The sequence below is a fragment of the Bubalus kerabau genome, chromosome 5, assembly GCF_029407905.1.
Source record: "Bubalus kerabau isolate K-KA32 ecotype Philippines breed swamp buffalo chromosome 5, PCC_UOA_SB_1v2, whole genome shotgun sequence".
Lineage (NCBI taxonomy): Eukaryota > Metazoa > Chordata > Mammalia > Artiodactyla > Bovidae > Bubalus > Bubalus kerabau.
Genome location: NC_073628.1, coordinates 111,255,502 through 111,273,759, shown reverse-complemented (window position 1 = coordinate 111,273,759; position 18,258 = coordinate 111,255,502). Strand labels below are relative to the sequence as shown.

The window sequence follows — 18,258 nt, the reverse complement described above, 5'->3', positions numbered from 1 at the left end:
ACTCCTGAGTTAAATCTGGTGCTGGGAAGAGGAGAGATCAAAAGTCTCTATAGTAGCAGCAAGGGAGATAGACAGGTAGGTATCTATAGACAGATAAATAGATCATAGTAGGTAGACTTTATACATAAAGAGATAGACAGACATGTGTATGAATGAATAAATGTGTATCTTTTTTTCAAGTTGGCCGTAGCCTTGCATTGGTTAAGAAATGCAATGAGGACTTCCCTGGTGGTACAGTGGATAAGAATCCATCTGCCAATGCAAGGGACACAGGTTCGGTCCCTGGTCCAGGAAGATTCCACATGCCAGGAAGCAACTAAGACCATGCACCATAACTGCTGAAGCCTGCGTGCCCCAACGACTGAGCCCGTGTACTACCATTACTGAAGCCCACATGCCTAGAGCCCGTGCTCCCCAGCAAGAGAAGCCACCACAGTGAGGAGACCGTGCACCAAACTAGCATAGCCCTTGCTCTCCATAACTAGAGAAAGCTGGTGTGCAGCTACGAAGACCCAGTGCAACAAAAAATTAATGCATACGATGTGATTAACATTTTTAAAAATGTAATGAGTTAAATGTTCCTGAGTCCTCCCTTGATGATGCTAAGCTGTCATTAGAGCAAAAACCATCTAGAGCAGTGCTGTCCAACAGAACTAGGAATGATGGAAATGTCCACTCCCTGCCCAATATAGTACCATTAGCAGTATACAGCTAATTAATTAAAATAATAAAGCTAAAGGTCCAGTAGCTGACTTACATCAGCCACATTTCAGTTGCTCAACAGCTGCCCACAGCTGGTGGCCACCGTCCTGGAGAACGTGGGCCTAAAAGCTTGTAGGGGGAGCAGTCAGACACACTAGCAAAACACCATGCTAACCACTTCAAGGGCCAGGGCGGGCCTGCACTTCATCTTCCCCACGGCGGGCTGATATCCCTATGAAAAGTGAAAGTGTAGTCACTCAGTCATATCCAACTCTTTGTGGCCCGTGGACTATAGCTGGCCAGGCTCCTCTGTCCATGGGAATTTGTTGTTGTTGTTCAGTCACTCAGTTGTGTCCAACTCTTTGTGATTTTAAAATCATGGGCTTTTACAGGCAAGAATACTGGAGTGGGGAGCCATTCCCTTCCCCAGGGGATCTTCCCAACCCGGGGATCAAACCCAGGTCTCCCACATTACAGGTAGATTCTTTACCATCTGAGCCACCAGGGAAGATATTCCTCTAGTTGCAGTCTATTCCTGGGTTTCCTTCCCTATCACACATATTCTACAACCAACTGAGGACAGAGACCTTTCACTCAGCTCTCTGTTCTTCCCTCCAGGACTTTAAAACTTTCCACCCTCATGGAGGGAATGTTGCCCAGACCGCATCTGGAGGGGGAGGCACTGCTGCACACCTGGGTGGATGCCAGAGCTCAACATCATCAGCTCCACCTGTCCAGGCTCAGCCCTGACGTTTGGGATATGAATGGACATGTGCACAACGCTGTGAGCATTCTCAGCTCACCGGAACGCTCTCCACTGGCCCCTTGCCCTCTGCCCTTAGTACGATTCCTAAATTCGAAGTCATGGGATTACAAAACTGAAAAGAAGAATGCCTTTATCACCACTTGCAGTCTCTGCCAGAGGTTCAAAGGAACCTTTGAAATACCTGTGATATTTCATGCAGTAAGGGCTATGTATGCAACTATCTATTAATAACTCCCTCTGGAGGCTATTTGTTCCATTTACATTTTTGACTCTAGTATGTGCCAAGCACACCAGGTGGCCACAATATAAAGGCATTTAGGGGGGCTCACAGCCTGGCTGTGGGAACAGACGAGACAAGAGACCATTCTAGTACAGTTGGTCACTGCTTTCTAAGAGGGAAGTTTCAAAGCTCATGTCAAGTCAGGTTGGGGGCAGGGGTCACCCTGAAACTATCACCCGGAAGAGAGCTAGCTGCAGAGGAGGAAACAGGAAAAAGAAGGTACTGTTTACATCACCTGAAGCCTGAAGGCTTAGCCTGGTGAGGACCACCATCAGTGTGGGAGGCGAAGACTGGGTTGTCCTGATTCCGAGGCTAACTCCAGCTCCCACAGTTGTGTAATGTACATGCCAGACTTAATCTCTGAGTAGAATTAATGCCAGTCAGTATCTATATCAGAGGGATGAGAGGATTAAATGAGATAATGCATACAAACCGTTTAGCGCAGAGCCTGGCTTACTGTAAGTGCTCAGTAAATGTTTCTTATTATTAAGGACAGAAGGAAGATCATGAGAGACTTGTGTCCTAGAAGTCAAAGGAAAAGAGACGTCCAAGAAGAAAGCCAGAGTCCGTGGAATTAAATGGTGCAGACAGGTCAAAGGAGATAGGAATTGAAAATAATGGACATTTTCTGTTCCTGTTGGTGTAATAAGTTCCCTCGTTTCACCACATACTGCACTGTTTACAGTACTATCAATACTCCTTGAATAAGGGCTCCCAATTTATAGGATGTGACTGGTGAACTTCTTAAGGAGATATCCTTCCTCGTGTCAAGCCCCTCTGCCCACAACTAAGCCACCCTGGGGTGACAGCGCCCCTGGTGACCAGATCAGGAGAGAGTTTGTGTCAATGCGTTTTTCACCTTACAACAGCGCTTCTCTAGCTGGTAGGCTGCTGTCTCTGGGGTCGCACAGAATCGGACACGACTGAAGCAACTTAGCAGCAGCAGCAGCAGCAGCGCTTCTCTTAGAATATCAATCCAGCTACGTCGCTGATCCTCAGATGAAATGTGCTAAAAATTCTCTGGGTTTCATGGGACAATCACAATGCCACACTCATTTGCCAGATAAGGGATTTTCACAATCTTAATTGCTGTTACAAACTTTTTTCCGTGAAGTCTTCCAGACTTTACATCACTGCCTAGGAAAGCTTCCCTAACCACTCAAGTCTTCCCCATCACAACAAGATCAGACTACACTCTTCCTACATCCCCAGCTCTCCATGCTCTATATTAGAGTTAGTCTTTATGAGGCCAGAATTGCAACTTATTCACCATGTATCTCCAATACCTAGCGTGGAGCCTTAGTGCATACTAGACACTACATAAATGCACTGATTAAGGGAAAAAAGAAAAAGAATCACTTGGTGTTTTGGTTTTGGTTTTTTTTTTTTTTTACAAGTGCCAATCCCCACTTCCTCTTTGCCCTTCCACTGGATTTATTATATCTTGGATCAGACCAGACAACCTGCTGTTCTAACAAGCACACTAGGTAGATGACAGTGGTCTCTGAACCATACCTTGAGAAATATTATCTAGACATTCAGAAACCAAAATCATCCTATAGTCAAACAAGTTTTCAAAGTGCTACATATTATGTCTTTCCCCCTCTTTCTTGGAATCTGCAAGTATCATATTAAAAAGTCTAATGGGTACTGGAATAAAGAAATGGGTGTGACTCTGCTAAACTCAGAGTTTTCTCAAGCTTATTTGACCATGAAATCTCATCTTTTAGCACATCTGGAGGAGCAAGGGTTCCAAGGAACACCATTTGGGAAATGCTGCTCTGGGGGTGTGCATACCCCCATGCTTCATCTGCTGGTCTTCTACTGCTAAGACCTCAATTCATAACATCCCCAAGGAAACCTTTTGTGAAACGTAGACAGATTCTCCTTTTCTTTTCCTTAACCTTTCTTTCTCACTCTGCCCTTTCTCTTTCTTCCATCTGTGAGCAAGCCATAATAATCCTATTGGTGCCTATTCATAGCAAATATACCTTAGTGTTGGCTAGAGATACACCTTTATAAAAGAACCCGCCTGCCAATGTGGAGAAGGCAACAGCAACCCACTCCAGTACTCTTGCCTGGAAAACCCATGGACAGAGGAGCCTGGTAGGCTGCAGTCCATGGGGTCGATAAGAGTTGGACACGACTGAGTGACTTCACTTTCACTTTTCACTTTCATGCAGTGGGGAAGGAAATGGCAACCCACTCCAGTAGTCTTGCCTGGAGAATCCCAGGGACAGAGGAGCCTAGTGGGCTGCCGCCTATGGGGTCGCACAGAGTTGGACACAACTGAAGTGATGCAGCAGCAGCAGCAGCCTGCCAATGCAGAAGACAAAAGAGATGCAAGTACGATCCTGGGTCAGGAAGATCCTCTGGACGAGGAAATGGCAACCCACTCCAGCATTCTTGCCTGGAGAATCCCATGAACAGAGGAGCCTGACACACTACAGTTCATGGGGTTGCAAATAGTCGGACACGACTGAAGCAACTTGGCACACATCTTTATCAGGAAAAAAAAAAAAAAATCCCAAAATTTTGAGTGAAATTATGGAGACTGAAGATGCAAGGCCTCTATCCTACCAGAGTGCTTTCTACCTCATAAAGGCACTTCCATCACCTCATGTGACTTTTGCAGCAACTGACATTGTGAGTAAATCATTCCCATTTTATAAAAGATGAAAGTGAGACCCAAAGTGAGCAACTTGCCCAAACCAAAACCCTCAGACTCCTGCCCTAGGGCCCCTGGGGAACACAGGGCAATGAGATCCATTCCACTGATCTGGGCTCCTAAGAGACTGTTAACTGGCAACAGCACCCCCTATAGGTCAAAAACTCCAATAACAACTCCAATAAAGGGCTCTGCCCACAAGTCTTCAGACATTCCGTAATGTCTCCTTCAGGTGGTCCACCGTGCAGTGTGAACCCTGAGAGTTCTTTTTTTTTTTTTTTTTTTTTTTGTCATCCAAGTGCCTGACTTAAGCTTGGATTGCAGAAGCACCCACTTCAAAGACCACTATGCAGGATAAACACACTGCAAACACACACAACTAGACAAAGACCTGGGCCGCCTCCCCCCACTGTGGTGCCCTTGTTTTAGAGATCCTGGGTGATTTCAGTGATTGACTATTTGGGCCACTTGATTTTTTTTCTTTTCCTGCACTTTAAATTCACCAGGAAAGACTGATCCCTCAAAATCCTAGGCCCCCACCATGGACCCCAATAAAAGCAGAACCCTAAGCTCACTCTCTCTCGGGCTGTTTTCTCCCCCCCACAACCTCACTATGCAGCCCCAAGTATGTAGTGTAATTGCCAGGCCTTGTAAGAAATAAACCTTCATTTTTTTCAAAGTTTCCTAATAGTTATTGCTGAAGGGTGTCTTAAGATAAGAATCACAAAAGCCAGTCCAACCAAAACATTGGTTATTGATAGGTTGAGACCAGCACAGAACACACAGCCAGCCTCATTGGCCTCCTTATCCTTCTCTCATCAAACCTAATTTTCTTCACTTGCCAAAATAAGTAATTGTTTCATTCATTTTTTTTTTCTTTTTAAATTGCAATACTACAATACCTTTGTTTTCTACTTCGGTCATTAAAAGTGCACTGCAATCTGCATTATAGAATGAACAGGCTTTTATGGGCTAACCTGAGAACCTAACTCCTTTGTATACCATTGGAATTAGATCTCAACCCATTTCCCATTTCCCCCGTAGAAACTAACACAAGGCCTATTGGGAAGTAGATTCAGCTGTGCTTTAGGAACTGCCTAAAACCCCTTCCAGGGGCGCCCCTCCATCCCCTTGCCGGACCACCAGCCCAGTAGACCAGGTTGGGGGAGACAGTTCCCAGCTCACCAGGCAATCTCTTCAAAAGGGCTCCAGGGGCTTCTAACATGCAACTGGGGGCTGAGAACAGCGGCTAAGATGAAAAAGGGGGTGGCAGTGGATTAGTTTCTCAGTTACCTGTTTTGCGCGGCAACACTGCCCGTGCAACCACCAAGCCATGCTGGATGGTGAGTCGTACCCCACAGGCTGACTCTCCAGATGAATTTACCCGGGAAGGAAGAAACGTGAGGACTCGCAGAACTTCCCTCGCTATAGGAGAGGAAAGGAGCTTTGAGGCTAGAGGTTCCCGGTAGGACCACACTGCCATCTGCTGGCCTGGCCGGGAACAGCGCGCCCCTGAGCCGGGCCGCGGGCTCCAAACGTATTGATTGATCTGCACTCTTTATTGACAGAAACCTCCCGATCCTCTCCGCTGCCCCGGTGAAGGGCTTAAGGGTATGACTTGGAAATATTTTTAGCGGAAGACTTTCTCCTGTAAATGGCTACGTTTCGCCGAGAGCATTTCATTATTTATACTTGCTTTTCCACTCCCTTGCTGTAGCCCCACCGGGACACTCCACCCCGAACACAGCCTCCCTCTCCTCATACAACACACCTGGTCTTTTCCTTCAGGGCATCTCTTTGATCATAATACCTTGGGTCATTTTTTTTTTTTCTTTCTCCCTCACTCCTTCAGCGTTTTCTGGCTTTAATGATCCTTGAATCCCTAAGAATTCCAAATTTAAAAGCAGATTTTTTTTTTTGGTCACTCGGCTTGTGGAATCAACCAAGGATTGAACCCAGGTCCTCAGCAATGAAGCGCAGAGCCCTAACCACTGGACCGCCAGGGAATTCCCCAAAGCAGAACTCTGGACATCATGCGACAACCTGAAACGTGGGGACCCTCTTCCCAGAGGAAGCTACTGTCAAGAACAACCAGTTTTAAACTCTGCCATGAAAGGAGCCCTCCCCTCATTTACCACCCAGCCCCCTCAAATCCTGTTAACCCTTCCTTGTACTAATATTACTGATCTGTGCTCTGCTGTTTCCCACCATTTCTGCCTCAGGCCAAGAAAGTCAGTGCCTGCGTGCTTAGTTGCTGCACTCATGTCCGACTCTCTGCGACTCCATGGACTATAACCCACCTGGCTCCTCTGTCCATGGGGATTCTCCAGGCAAGAATACTGGAGTGGGCTGCCATGCCCTTTTCCAGGGGATCTTCTCAACCCAGGGATCGAAACTGCATCTCTTTTGTCTCCTGCATTGCAGGCGGATTCTTTACCACTGAGCCCCGCAAGAAGCCCATACCCATTGCCTATTGCAATAACCCTTCACTGTCTGTGAATCTCTACTTCCTTCCATGCCTCCTTCCATTCTCTATGCTGTCACCAGACTGATGCTTCCAAAACATAAGTCTCACTACAAGTGTCAGTCCAAGGTTTAAACACCCTCAGTGTTCTCCACTGCCCCTCCCAAACTTTTTCATCTTAGCTGTGGTTCTCAGCCCCAGTTGCATGTCAGAAGCCCCTGAAGCTTCAGAAAGCACAGCTGCACAGGACTCAGCTGAGACCCATAGAAGCGGCATCTCGGGGTGAAGTAGGGTCTGGTTACGTGACAGCTCCAGCTGATTCTGATGATCAGTGACAGCTGGGACCACGGTGCCAGCTGAGACCACCGTGCTCACATGGCTGAGATGAGTTCCTGCCTGTCTCTCCAGCATGGCTCCCCACCAACCACTCCTCACCCTACCAAGAAACCATCTTCCTCCCTGAAACACACAACACTCCGTCCATTCTCACTTTCACCATCAGGTAACCTCATCCCAAGGTGCCCTGCCTGCCCCCAGCCTTTCGCCTGTCCCTGGCGAATCCAGATTTGTTCTTCCAGATGTGATGCTGACACCACAGCCGCAACACTTCCTGGGGCACCCCGCTCTGCTCACAGCACTCTGTCCATCGTAGTGCCCACTGGGCGTCGCCATACCTGTCTCCACCACATCGCAGGCAGGGGCTGTGTTCTGCTTATCACTCAGGGCTTGGCTAGCATCTCCCATGGAACAGGAAACCGCTCAAGAGACTTAATCAACTGTTTGTGATACTCTGTCCTCACTTCTACCCTAGTGCCTGGCTATGCTGCATGTCCCTTCTATGACAGCTTTCGTTTCTTGCTGTTCTTCAGTTGCTCAGTCATGTCCAACACTTTGTGACCCCATGGACTGCAGCATGCCAGGCTCCCTGCCCTGCACTATCTCCCTGAGTTTGCTCCAACTCATGTCCCCTGAGTCGATGATGCCATCCAACCGTTCATCCTCTGTCACCCCCTTCTCCTGCTTTCCATTTTGCCCAGCATCAGGGTCTTTTCCAAAGAGTCAGCTCTTCGCATCAAGTGGCCAAAATATTACAGTTTCAGCTTCAGCATCAGTCCTTCCAATGAATATTCAGGATTGGTTTCCTTTAGAATTATTTTATTTGGTTTGTCCTAACCAGTAGGAATTGTCCCTGAAGCTTCAAAATGCTGGTGGCTCATAATCTGACTCTAAGAAAAGTGTCTGACCCTCGGAAACGCAGGTCTACCCAGAAATCTATTCTGGGGCTTATATTCAGCTGCCAGAGAAGGAGCTCCCAGAGTTGGTCACGTTAAAATGAGGTTAGGCACAGAGGTTTAGGTCTGGAATGTTCTCCTTCGTCAGGCAAACATCCTTTGAAAATGAGCTCCCTGGCCCTACCCCCACCAACTTCCTTCTCTGCCCCAGTGGAATCCTTGAGGAGTCAACTGAGGTTTTCTCTGCCCTGTCCTTTCAGGGCAGCAAGAACCCTACAGGTGAAAGAATGCAAGAAACCACTCCAGTTTCCCACAAGTTCTCTGGCTACCATGTCAGACGCCTCCTGAGCAAACAGCCCATCAGCGAGTGGCCCCCTTTGCCAAAGCTACTAAGACAGCAGTCACCCGTTCATCAGCAGCCCCAGCCCAGACCTGCAGAGTCAGAAGGGCTGGAGCACAGCAGTCCTCTTCCCCAGGCACATCTGAGAAGCCTGATTCAATTTGGGAAGACCACCCACCAGGCACTCCACCCCCCAACTCTGAATCATCCCGGCGTTTGATCCGCTTTGCAAAGGTGGCTTTCCTTTTCTAAAAAGGCTGCACCCACTGGGGTGCACACAGGGCTCCTGCATCAGCAAGGTGGAGACTCTACCTGCAAACAGGAGATGAGAGGCCTTGGGACTGAGAGGCTGCACAAAGGGACCTTTAAAACCGACAAGGAAATGAGCTCCTGCTCTGGCCCTAAGGAAGCTGGATCAGGACTAAAGACATCTAGTCGGTTTCTACAAATATCTGCTCCTCAGAGAGGCTTATGGAGTCCCCCAGTACTGCCACCAATCTCCACCTCCATCTCTTGATCCTACTGTAATTTTCTTTCATGGCACTTATCACTTCTGGAAATTGTATGGATATCTGTTGTCTATTAATTATCAGCCTCCACCGATAGAATATCAGCACAAGGACAGGAATCTTGCGTTTGGTTCACTTCTAGAGCAGTAGGACTTAGAGTAGACCAGCATGTAATAGGGAGTAATCAGTATTTGTTGAATGAATGAAGGAATGAATGCATGACAGCACACCCACTCTAGCAGAGCAAGAACTGGCTCGCTCCGCTCTGTGAGCTCACCTCACGCTGCCTGGTAAGCAGGCAGAGCCTTAAAGTCTCCTTGAATCAATGAACAAGGTGCAAGCTTGTTTTTAAACTATGAGCCCCAACACCTACACAGGACTTCATCCAGACTGCCCTTTATCAGGCTGAGCAGTTGCTAGGGCATTGCTCAGTGCATGTGTAAAAGGAGCCAAGGGGATGCTGAACATTTTCAAGGTTGACAAACACTATTCCAAAAGTATGGCTTGGCATTTGGCCAGAGGTTAAAACCTGGAGAACCCGAGGTAATAAAGGACTCCCAATCCTGAAGGAGAGTTGCAGCTTGTAGGGTATTTGTCTTCCTCCTCACTCACTCACTCCTCCTGGTTCCAAATACCACTATTTACCATCACAACAGCAAGAGGTCATGGCCAACCAAATTCCATTATAACGCTCAAATTGTACCTTTGCTTGCACTTAGGTTAAATTTAGAATTCAAGTGCACTTATGTGGGGAAAATAACACACAGCAGATTTTTTAAAATCAGTGGTTTATTTATTTTTTTTTTTCTTGAATAGGAATTTGACTTTTTTCGATGGTTACTGACTTTGCTACACAAAAACCTTCCAGAGTGATAGGAAAATAAGACAAAAGTATCTGACCTTGCCAAGTGTCCATTCAGACAATAAGCATCTGGTACTTGAGCACTTTCAGAAAACCCAGGGGTCCAACAGAATAGGCGGTAGGGGAGAGGAGGGAAGGCAGAGGACTTGTGTTATGAAGGAGTGACAAAGAAGAGTCTTTGGGAGGACCCAATTACCAAGAGAGTCAAACTATTCAAGGTTGAAATAAGTGAGAATTTATTCACAACATATGTGGATCTACAAAAATGATTATGCAGATGGCTGGTAGGGGGCACTTCAAAATAGCAGTAATATGGAAGCTGGGGTTTCCAGCATGCCGGATACCAGTCAGAACTTAGCAAAATTCAACTCTCTCTTTGTCTCTTCTAGTTCCCTTGAATAACATCGGCAATTTTTTTTAAAAGGGGAAGATTTATGCCTTTTTCCCCCCAAATCCAGGGGTAATGGAAGGTAAGTTTCAGGCTACCATCAGCCCCTTGTCATCAAAGAGAAACCCCTCTTTGGTGCTTCTTTTTAGACAGATTTGTATTAGTAGAACTATGTGTATATACATATATACACACACACACCAATTTTGAGATTTCCAATTAGTGGAGTACTAGATGATTCTTCACTTTTTTTTCCCCTAACCCCATATATTTGTTACTGAAGACAGAACAGAAAACCTTGCAGCTTCAGTGCTGTCTCTCCCATACACACTGTGCAGCTACTTTTGTATGGATTTTCAGGCCCCCAATATACGTGGGCAAAATGCAGGTGACAGGGAAGTAAGCTGCATGACTGAGAGCTTGGTGACATGCTTTGTCCTGCAGGTTATCCAGCCATCTCAGAAGCCAGGGGCTATGAGCATTCTTCAAACTTCCATTAGCCAGTCATCACTACCCACCCCACCCGACGCTTACACGGATGGCCCCAACCCTGGGCTGGTCTCCTCTTGTGCCGTATGTAGACAAAGGGGCCGTCAGAACGTTCTCGAATTTTCTCCCAGCATTCGCTTCTTTCTGCTCAGGACATGCTCCCCGCTGTAGCCATGAGGTCGGATTTTCAACTCCACAAAAGGAATGGAGAATTCATGTCCCTTCCACGGCTCCCAGTTCACCCCCTATATTAAATAAATAAATAAGCCAACAAATAAACAAGCCAAGAAGAGGCACTTGGGAGAGTGGAGTGGGTTACGGCACCAAAGAGTGCTTCTCTACCGGGGAAACCACTCCCTCTCTACTTTGTTGTTCTTTAGTCACTCAGTCGTGTCCAAGGCTTTCACAAGCCCATGGACTGCAGTCCACCAGGCCCCTCTCTCCACAGGATTTCCCAGGCAAGGATAGTGGAGTGGGTTGCCATCTCCTTCTCCAGGGGATCTTCCCAACCCAGGGATCGAACCCAAGACTCCTGCATTGGCAAGTGGGTTCTTTACCACTGTGCCACCTGTGAAGCCCACACCTCTCTGCACAAGGGACAGAAAAGGAGACTGGGATACTTATAAAGGAAGTGAGAGAGGAATCTGGGAGTGTGTGCCCTCTGCTGGGCAGCTGAGGTTAGACAGGCTGAGGACTGGGAAGCCCCCTGGGGTTGAAGGATGGGGGTGTAAGCCCAGGAGCGGGGTGAAGCCAGAGCAGCTGCAAAGACAACACGGGGTCAACCTGGCCAGCAGTGATTAAATTCAGAGTGATTTGCTTCACTCTTTTCCTTTACAAAAAATTAAAGACAAAAATAAACATATTAATTGGCCAATTGTGTAAAATCATTTTCAATTTACACTGTACAGATATTAGCTCTGGGGTAACGAATAGCCTGCTGAAAACTAAATTTCGCATTATGACTTTTGACTGGTGAGCACAATAATATTTAATTCACTTAATAACCTTGCAACCTGGCCAATAAAGAGCCCAAGTGACCAATTTTATGTATTTTAATTTGTGAGGTAAATAATAAACAAGAAGCTAAATGCTGTGCAGACTGTGAAAAGCACATTAACCAGATGAATGTCTTTTATTAGCAAATATGGGGATGGTTTAGGGCACGCTGGCTGCTCATTTCAAATATCTCATCTCTGATCACAGCTTCCCTGAGTCAGTCCACATGCAGCCTCCAGGATTCACGGGCCCACCCTCCTTGGCTCCCCTAAGCGCAAACTTCTTCCCTTTGAAAAATCACGTAAAGATGGGGAGTCCCTACTGCCTGGTGAGGACCAACGGAATCAGAATGTACCTGGACTTTAGATGTATTACTATTTACAGTCATATTGGTATAAGGTGAGTTCTGGGGAGAGGTGGCTTCCTGAAGGCTAGGATCAAGATCCAGGGTAGGAAATTAGAAACCTAAGGAGGGGAAATTTCATAAAGTGGGATGGATTAATGATGAGTAGGAACAAAGATGCAATTTTCAAGAAGCTGTGAGGGAGCAAGCAGGAGATGCCTAGTTGCTGGGGAGGAGTCAAGATGATGTTCTCCGGGCATGAGAGTCTGAGAAATCACTGGTAGGAAAGTTTTAGAGCAAGGGAGGGGTGAGGAGCCTGTGTTTACACTCCTGAAGTGGAGAAACCGGTTTAGCACAACGCTCTGAGCAGACTTTGGGTGGCTCTAGGGTGAAGTGGATCCAAGGGTGTGTGTGTATGCTAAGTCACTTCAGTCGTTTCCAACTCTATGTGACCCTATGGGTCTTACCTAAAGCAGAAAACTGTGTTCCCTGTGATCAAAGGACAGAGAAAAATAGCTCTGGTTTAACTGGAAGAAGGGCTTCCCTGGTGACTCAGATGGTAAAGAATCCACCTGCAAGGCAGGAGATCCGGGTTTGACTCCTGAGTCGGGAAGATCCCCTGGAGAAGGGAATGGCTACCCACTCCAGTACTCTGGCATGGAGGATTCCATGGACAGAGGAACCTGGGATCACAAAGAGTCAGACACGACCGAGTGACTAACACTTTAAATTTTCACTTTTAACTGGAAGAACAACTGGATAGAATTCTGATGTGTCTGTTATGGATAAAATGTTTGTGTACCCTCCCAACCCCCCAAAATGTATACAATGAAGCCCTAACCACCAGTGTGATGGTATTCGCAAGTGATGGTACTCGCAAGTGGAGCCTTCGGGAGGTAACTAGGGTTAGATGACCCACGGTAGGTCACCCACGGTAGGATCAGTGCTCTTAGGAGAAGAGGACAGACCAGAGCTCACTTGCGAGCGAGCTCTCTGCCTCTACTGTGTGAGGATGCAGTGAAAAGGCGGCCATCCACAAGCCAGAAAGACCTCCCGTCAGAAACTGAATCTGCTTGGAACTTGGACTTTGCATACCCCAGAACCATGAGAAATGAATGCCTGCTGTTTAAGCCCCTGAGTCTCTACTATTTTCTTACAGCAGTTCAGGCTGACGGAGAGAGTGTCCACATGTGAATTTGTAAAGCAGGATGATGTGTGATGCATACCATCTCTGTTAAGCAGTGGGCGGCCTGAGTCCTGCCTGACACTGAGGAAGGGCGCAGCACTGGTGGGAATGCAGAGAGTGGGGGGCTGCAGCAGGTGGGCAGGAAGGACCTAGACCACAAGGCCACAGAGCCTGGAGAAGGAGCCCCACTGCTCTGACTGTCGGCCTCCGAAGGAGAGGGGCAGCACACCAGCTGGAGGGTGTCACTCCAGAAACAGCATATGGGTGGAGCTAGTGGTGAAGAACCTGCCTGCCAATGCAGGAGATGAAAGAGATGTGGGTTTGATCCCTGGGTTAGGAAGATCTCCTGGAGACGAAAATAGCAACCCACTCCAGTATTCTTGCCTGGAGAATTTCATGGACAGAGGAGCCTGGTGGGCTGCAGTCCCCGGGGGTCGCAAAGCGTCAGACACAAATGAATGACTAACACTTTCACTGGGACGAAAAAGAAGTTCACCTGTCACCTACCTCACTGTGCTTGGTCTCCCCGTATCTGCCATTGGGGTTGGCCAAGTGGCAGTTCTTGTACCACCAGCCGCCGTGATGCGTCAGGGCACAGTTGCTGAGGGCGATGTCGTTGTCTCGGTCAAAGGTTGTAAACTTCCATCCGTTGTGGTAAGTAAGCGCGTCCCCTGCAGGCAAGCAGAGGTGGCAGAGGTGGGTGGGACCCTCCTCTGGCCTGAGAGAGAACCCGGAAGGAAAACCTCCGGGCACAAAAATGCCAGAGGTGCAGTTGGTTATGCCACAAGGAGTCACACTTTTCTTAAAATAGCCAAGATGAGCACACAACACGAACGAACTGGTTCTCTTTCCTTGCTTGTCACTCAAACTTCAGGCCTGTTTTTCCAATAGCTTGAATAGCATTTCCACTTAGAGGCTTCACAGTAAAATATCCAAACATCCAGAACCGAACTCCTCGACATTCCTCATAGTACCAGACCGACCTCACACAACTGACCCCCGTCCCATGCGCTATCTCTGCTTCAGTATCCCCCCAGTGGCCCAGACTGGGCACTCCTGAGCCACCTTTGATAATCCTGTTGCCCCCCTCCCCGGCCAATGATCCAGCCCTTCCTTCTGCAGATCACTCCAATACACCCCTGTCCCCCATGGCTGCCACCCTGGGGTCTTCTCACCTCTCCAGGCCTGTGTCAACACAACAGGCTTCCCAGTTCTTCTGAAGCTTAATAAGTATCCTTTTTCATCATCTCAGATCTACTTCCTCCCACGAGGAATGAATCACTCCTCCTGGCTTTGCAGGCTTGTACCTTGGCTGTTCCTTCTGTACAACCTCATAGCCTGCTGTCCCCAAAGGCACTGAATGCGTAGGGCAGATGAGTCCATCGTCCATGCCTCTGCTTATCTGCTTCTCTCTACCCTTCATCAGTCCAAGTCCTCACCATTCCTCAAAGCCCAGCGCAATCCCACTCCTGAGGAAGAGTCCCCTTCTTAACCCTCTTAACACACACACCTGAACTTCTAGAGCCCTTCTGGGCACACAGGTACAATTAAGTGCTCATTACAAACTGTCTAGAAACCTGCCTTAATTACTTGACTTGTGTTTCACTATTTCCCCATCACATTTGTCATTCTTTTACAAGTTTACTTTTTAATTCAGCTCATAAACGGCAATAAGGGCTCATATAAATCCCAAGCTTAATCAAGTCTGTTCCTGTGATAACAATACTTCCATTTAATCTGATTTCCAAGTTACGGATCACCTCCACATGTACATTCTCATCTGATGCTCCTGACAAGCCTGAGGGGTGGGTCAGGCAGCTCTTAGTCCCATGAGGAAGGAAACTCACAGAGTTTGTTCTAGGGACTTGCCACAGTCGCTCAGTCCACTGGCAGCAGAGCCAGAACTCAAAGCTCCGACCTGAGACCCCAAGTCCAGGGTTCTTTCTGAGCCACCAATGCATCTGCGGTTTCCTTATTTCAACAGCAGGCTTTAATTATGCCAGCAAGAATGAGCTCTCTCTGACCATCTACAACAATGGTTCTCAAAGTTCAGTCCCTGGGCCAGCAGCATCTGTATCACCTGGGAACTGGTTAGAAATTCATGTTCTCAGGCCCACCCCAGTCCTACAGAACCAGAAACTCCAGGGTGGTACCCTGCAGTCTGTGCTTTGACAAGCCCTTCAGACCCCAGCTGAAGCTTGAGAACTTTTGTCCTGCAACCTCATTCATTTATTCAGGAAACATCAGATACACCTGCCATGGCCCAGGCTCTGGGAATGCCAACAGTGGTCCTTGCTCTTAGTTGCGGGTGGCTGGGGTAGATACATAAAGAGTTGACAAAACGGTGTAAAGGGAAGGTCCCAGTTTGTCTTTCTCATTTGGGAGCTCAGACGGTGGCCCTTTCATGTCCACCATGTTGTTTAGTCTCTAAGTCGTGTCCAACTCCTTGGTAACCCCAGGGACAATATATAGCCTGCCAGGCTCCTCTGTCCATGGGATTCTCCAGGCAAGAGTATTGGAATGGGTTGCCATTTCCTTCTCCAGGGGATCCTCCCAACCCAGGGATCAAACCCATGTCTCTTGCACTGGTAGGTGGATTCTAGTAGGCCACCCGGGTAGCCCTCATGTCCACCTATGTTGTTGTTCAGTCACTCAGTTGTGTCCAACACTTTGTGACCACATGGACTGCAGCACATCAGGCTTCCTGTCCTTCACCATCTCCCGGAGCTTGCGCAAACTCGTGTCCATTGAGTTGGTGATGCCATCCAACCATTTCACCCTGTTGTCCCCTCCTCCTCCTCCCTTAAATTTTTCCCAGCATCAGGGTCTTTTCTGAGACACAGCAAAACCTCTTCCCCTGTTAATTTTCTCCAATGAAAGAAGAGCAAACTGTCCCTTCATTCACAGACATTTCTTCATCTCCTTAGATTTTCTGCAGATAGTTTCCTACAGTTCAAAATACCGCACAATGGCTCCCTTAGTAACACTTTTAATGAGCACAGTTTACCTAACTTGCAAGTAAGTTCCAAGAGCTGTTTTCTAAGCACCTGTGCAGAAGCTGTTTCTTAAAGATCTCCTTGTGGCTATCTAACCTTGGGTGCTGGGATAAAGAAAAGTGAAGCAGGCTATGGCCTGAATGTGAGAGTACCCCCCTACCCCCAATCCATGATGGATTATCTACCTTCTGGCTTCAGAGATTGAAGCCACACTAATGTTCCAAATGTAGATAGTGAGTGCTCTCATAAATCAAAAACTAAGTTTTCTTTGGTCATCAGGCCCTAGCTAAGACAGTGTTCTGATGTATTAAGCTTATCTCCCCAAGGAAAATAAAGCAGAAAAGTCAATGGCGGTTCTCTGGGAGTTTTAGGAGAAAACGCTGATGAGAGATAAGTGCCCCACTTCTAATGTAATGGCCTTGGGTGGGAGGAGTCAGTGGCAAGCCCGTAAGAGGTCTGAACCCAAGCCCAGGTGGGGCTGCTGAGATGGTCAGCACCCATCTCATCAAAATATCTCTTGGGGCGGAGGGGTGGCCAGGGGGGTCCCTACTGGGTCCAGTGGTTAAGAATCCGCCTGCCATTGCAAGGGACACAGGTCCGATCCATGGTCCGGAAAGCCCCCACGTGCTGCAGGGCAACTAAGCCCATGTGCCAAAACTACTGAGCCCATGATCCAGAACCCATGCTCTGCAACTACTGAAGCCCTAGAGCCCGTGTTCCACAATGAGAGAAGCCACCACAATGAGAAGCCTGTGTACCAAAACTAAAGAGTAGACCCCACTCGCTACAACTAGAGAAAGCCCATGCACAGCAATGAAGACCCAGTACAGCCAAAAATAAATAAAAATAAACAAAATATTTAAAATATAAATATATATAAAAATCACTCTGGAACCAACTCTTCTCCTCTCGTACTTCCTGAGATAGGAAAGATGAGCCAGGCAGCTAAGCCGTCTCAGGCCAGAAGCTGTTAGCATCACATCCCCTGTGAATGACACGCAGGTGCAGGATCACGTGTCTGGACCTTGAGCGTCTTCCACTCGGAGACCAAGAATGGGCTGATGAAAGTGTGATTTGTGTCACCTCCAGCTTTCCCTTTTGTTCATGTGCTCAACGATGTTTTCCTTCTTTAAGTGCCAGTACTTAAAAAATTCACTTCAAAGCCAGGAAGGCACTGGCATTTGGGGTGGAACAATTTTTCACTGTGGGTATCTGGCAACCCTGGCCCCAGCTCACTGAACGCTGGCTGAGTTCCTCATCACACTTCTAAGTGTCCGTAGAGGGTGAACCATCCCTTCTCGAGCAGCTCTAAGTCTCTGAAATCAGCTATAAGTGGCTAGTTAGCCCACAGAAATCCTTCTGCACCACCCTAAATGTCTGCCTATTTATGTTTTCAATATAATCTCAAAATTAATGAACAGCGGCATCCTGAAGGTAGAGCTCATAGAATGTCCTACCTGTCTCACTCCAAGAATCAGAAAGTCAATTGACCTGGCATTACCTTGCTGGAGTTTCCTTCAAGGAGGAATAATGTGCTGGATTTTTTTAAATTAATTTTTATTGGGGTATAGCTGCATTACAATGTTGTTTTAGTTTCAACTGTACAACAAAGTGAATCAGCAACACATATGCTTCAGTCATGTCCGAATCTTTGAGACCCTGTGGACTGTAGCCTGCCAGGCTCCTCTGTCCATGGGATTCTCCAGGCAAGAATACTGGAGTGGGTTGCCATGTCCTTCTCCAGGGGATCTTCCTGACCCAGGGATCGAACCCGTGTCTCTTATGCCTTCTGCACTGGCAGGCAGGCTTTTTACCACTAGCGCCTCCTGGGAAGCCCTATTTAGCACAATAGCTGCTTTACGAGGTTGTGTTAGTTTCTCCTGTCCAGCGAAGTGAATCAGCTACACATACACATATATCTGAGTAGGGTTCCCTGAGCTATACAGCAGGTTCTCCCTAGTCATCTATTTTATACATAGTATCACAGTGTGGATATGTCGATTCCAATCTCCCAGTTCATCCCTCCCCTCCCTCCCG

At 47.5% G+C, this 18,258-nt stretch overlaps 1 protein-coding gene and 1 long non-coding RNA gene across 3 annotated transcripts in view; one reads left to right on the top strand and one right to left on the bottom strand.

Annotated features, from left to right (window-relative positions):
* TNN (tenascin N) overlaps nucleotides 1-18,258 on the bottom strand; it is an 85,258-nt gene that overhangs the window by 3,703 nt on the left and 63,297 nt on the right. Inside the window, exons 18-20 of the mRNA XM_055582734.1 lie at nucleotides 13,733-13,896; nucleotides 8,545-10,945; nucleotides 1,984-2,135 (exon numbers count right to left, since the gene is read on the bottom strand). Of these exons, the coding sequence (XP_055438709.1) occupies nucleotides 10,805-10,945; nucleotides 13,733-13,896 (305 nt within the window). The 3' untranslated portion in view covers nucleotides 1,984-2,135; nucleotides 8,545-10,804. The remainder of the gene's footprint in view (nucleotides 1-1,983; nucleotides 2,136-8,544; nucleotides 10,946-13,732; nucleotides 13,897-18,258) is intronic.
* On the top strand, nucleotides 5,710-8,999 carry LOC129653246 (uncharacterized). 2 transcript variants are annotated; one of them, XR_008715000.1, is made up of 3 exons: nucleotides 5,710-6,027; nucleotides 6,639-7,382; nucleotides 8,373-8,999. It is a non-coding gene; the product is annotated as an uncharacterized LOC129653246 (long non-coding RNA). The 2 variants fall into 2 exon arrangements; XR_008715001.1 differs by lacking the exon at nucleotides 8,373-8,999 and having other exon boundaries at nucleotides 6,364-6,684.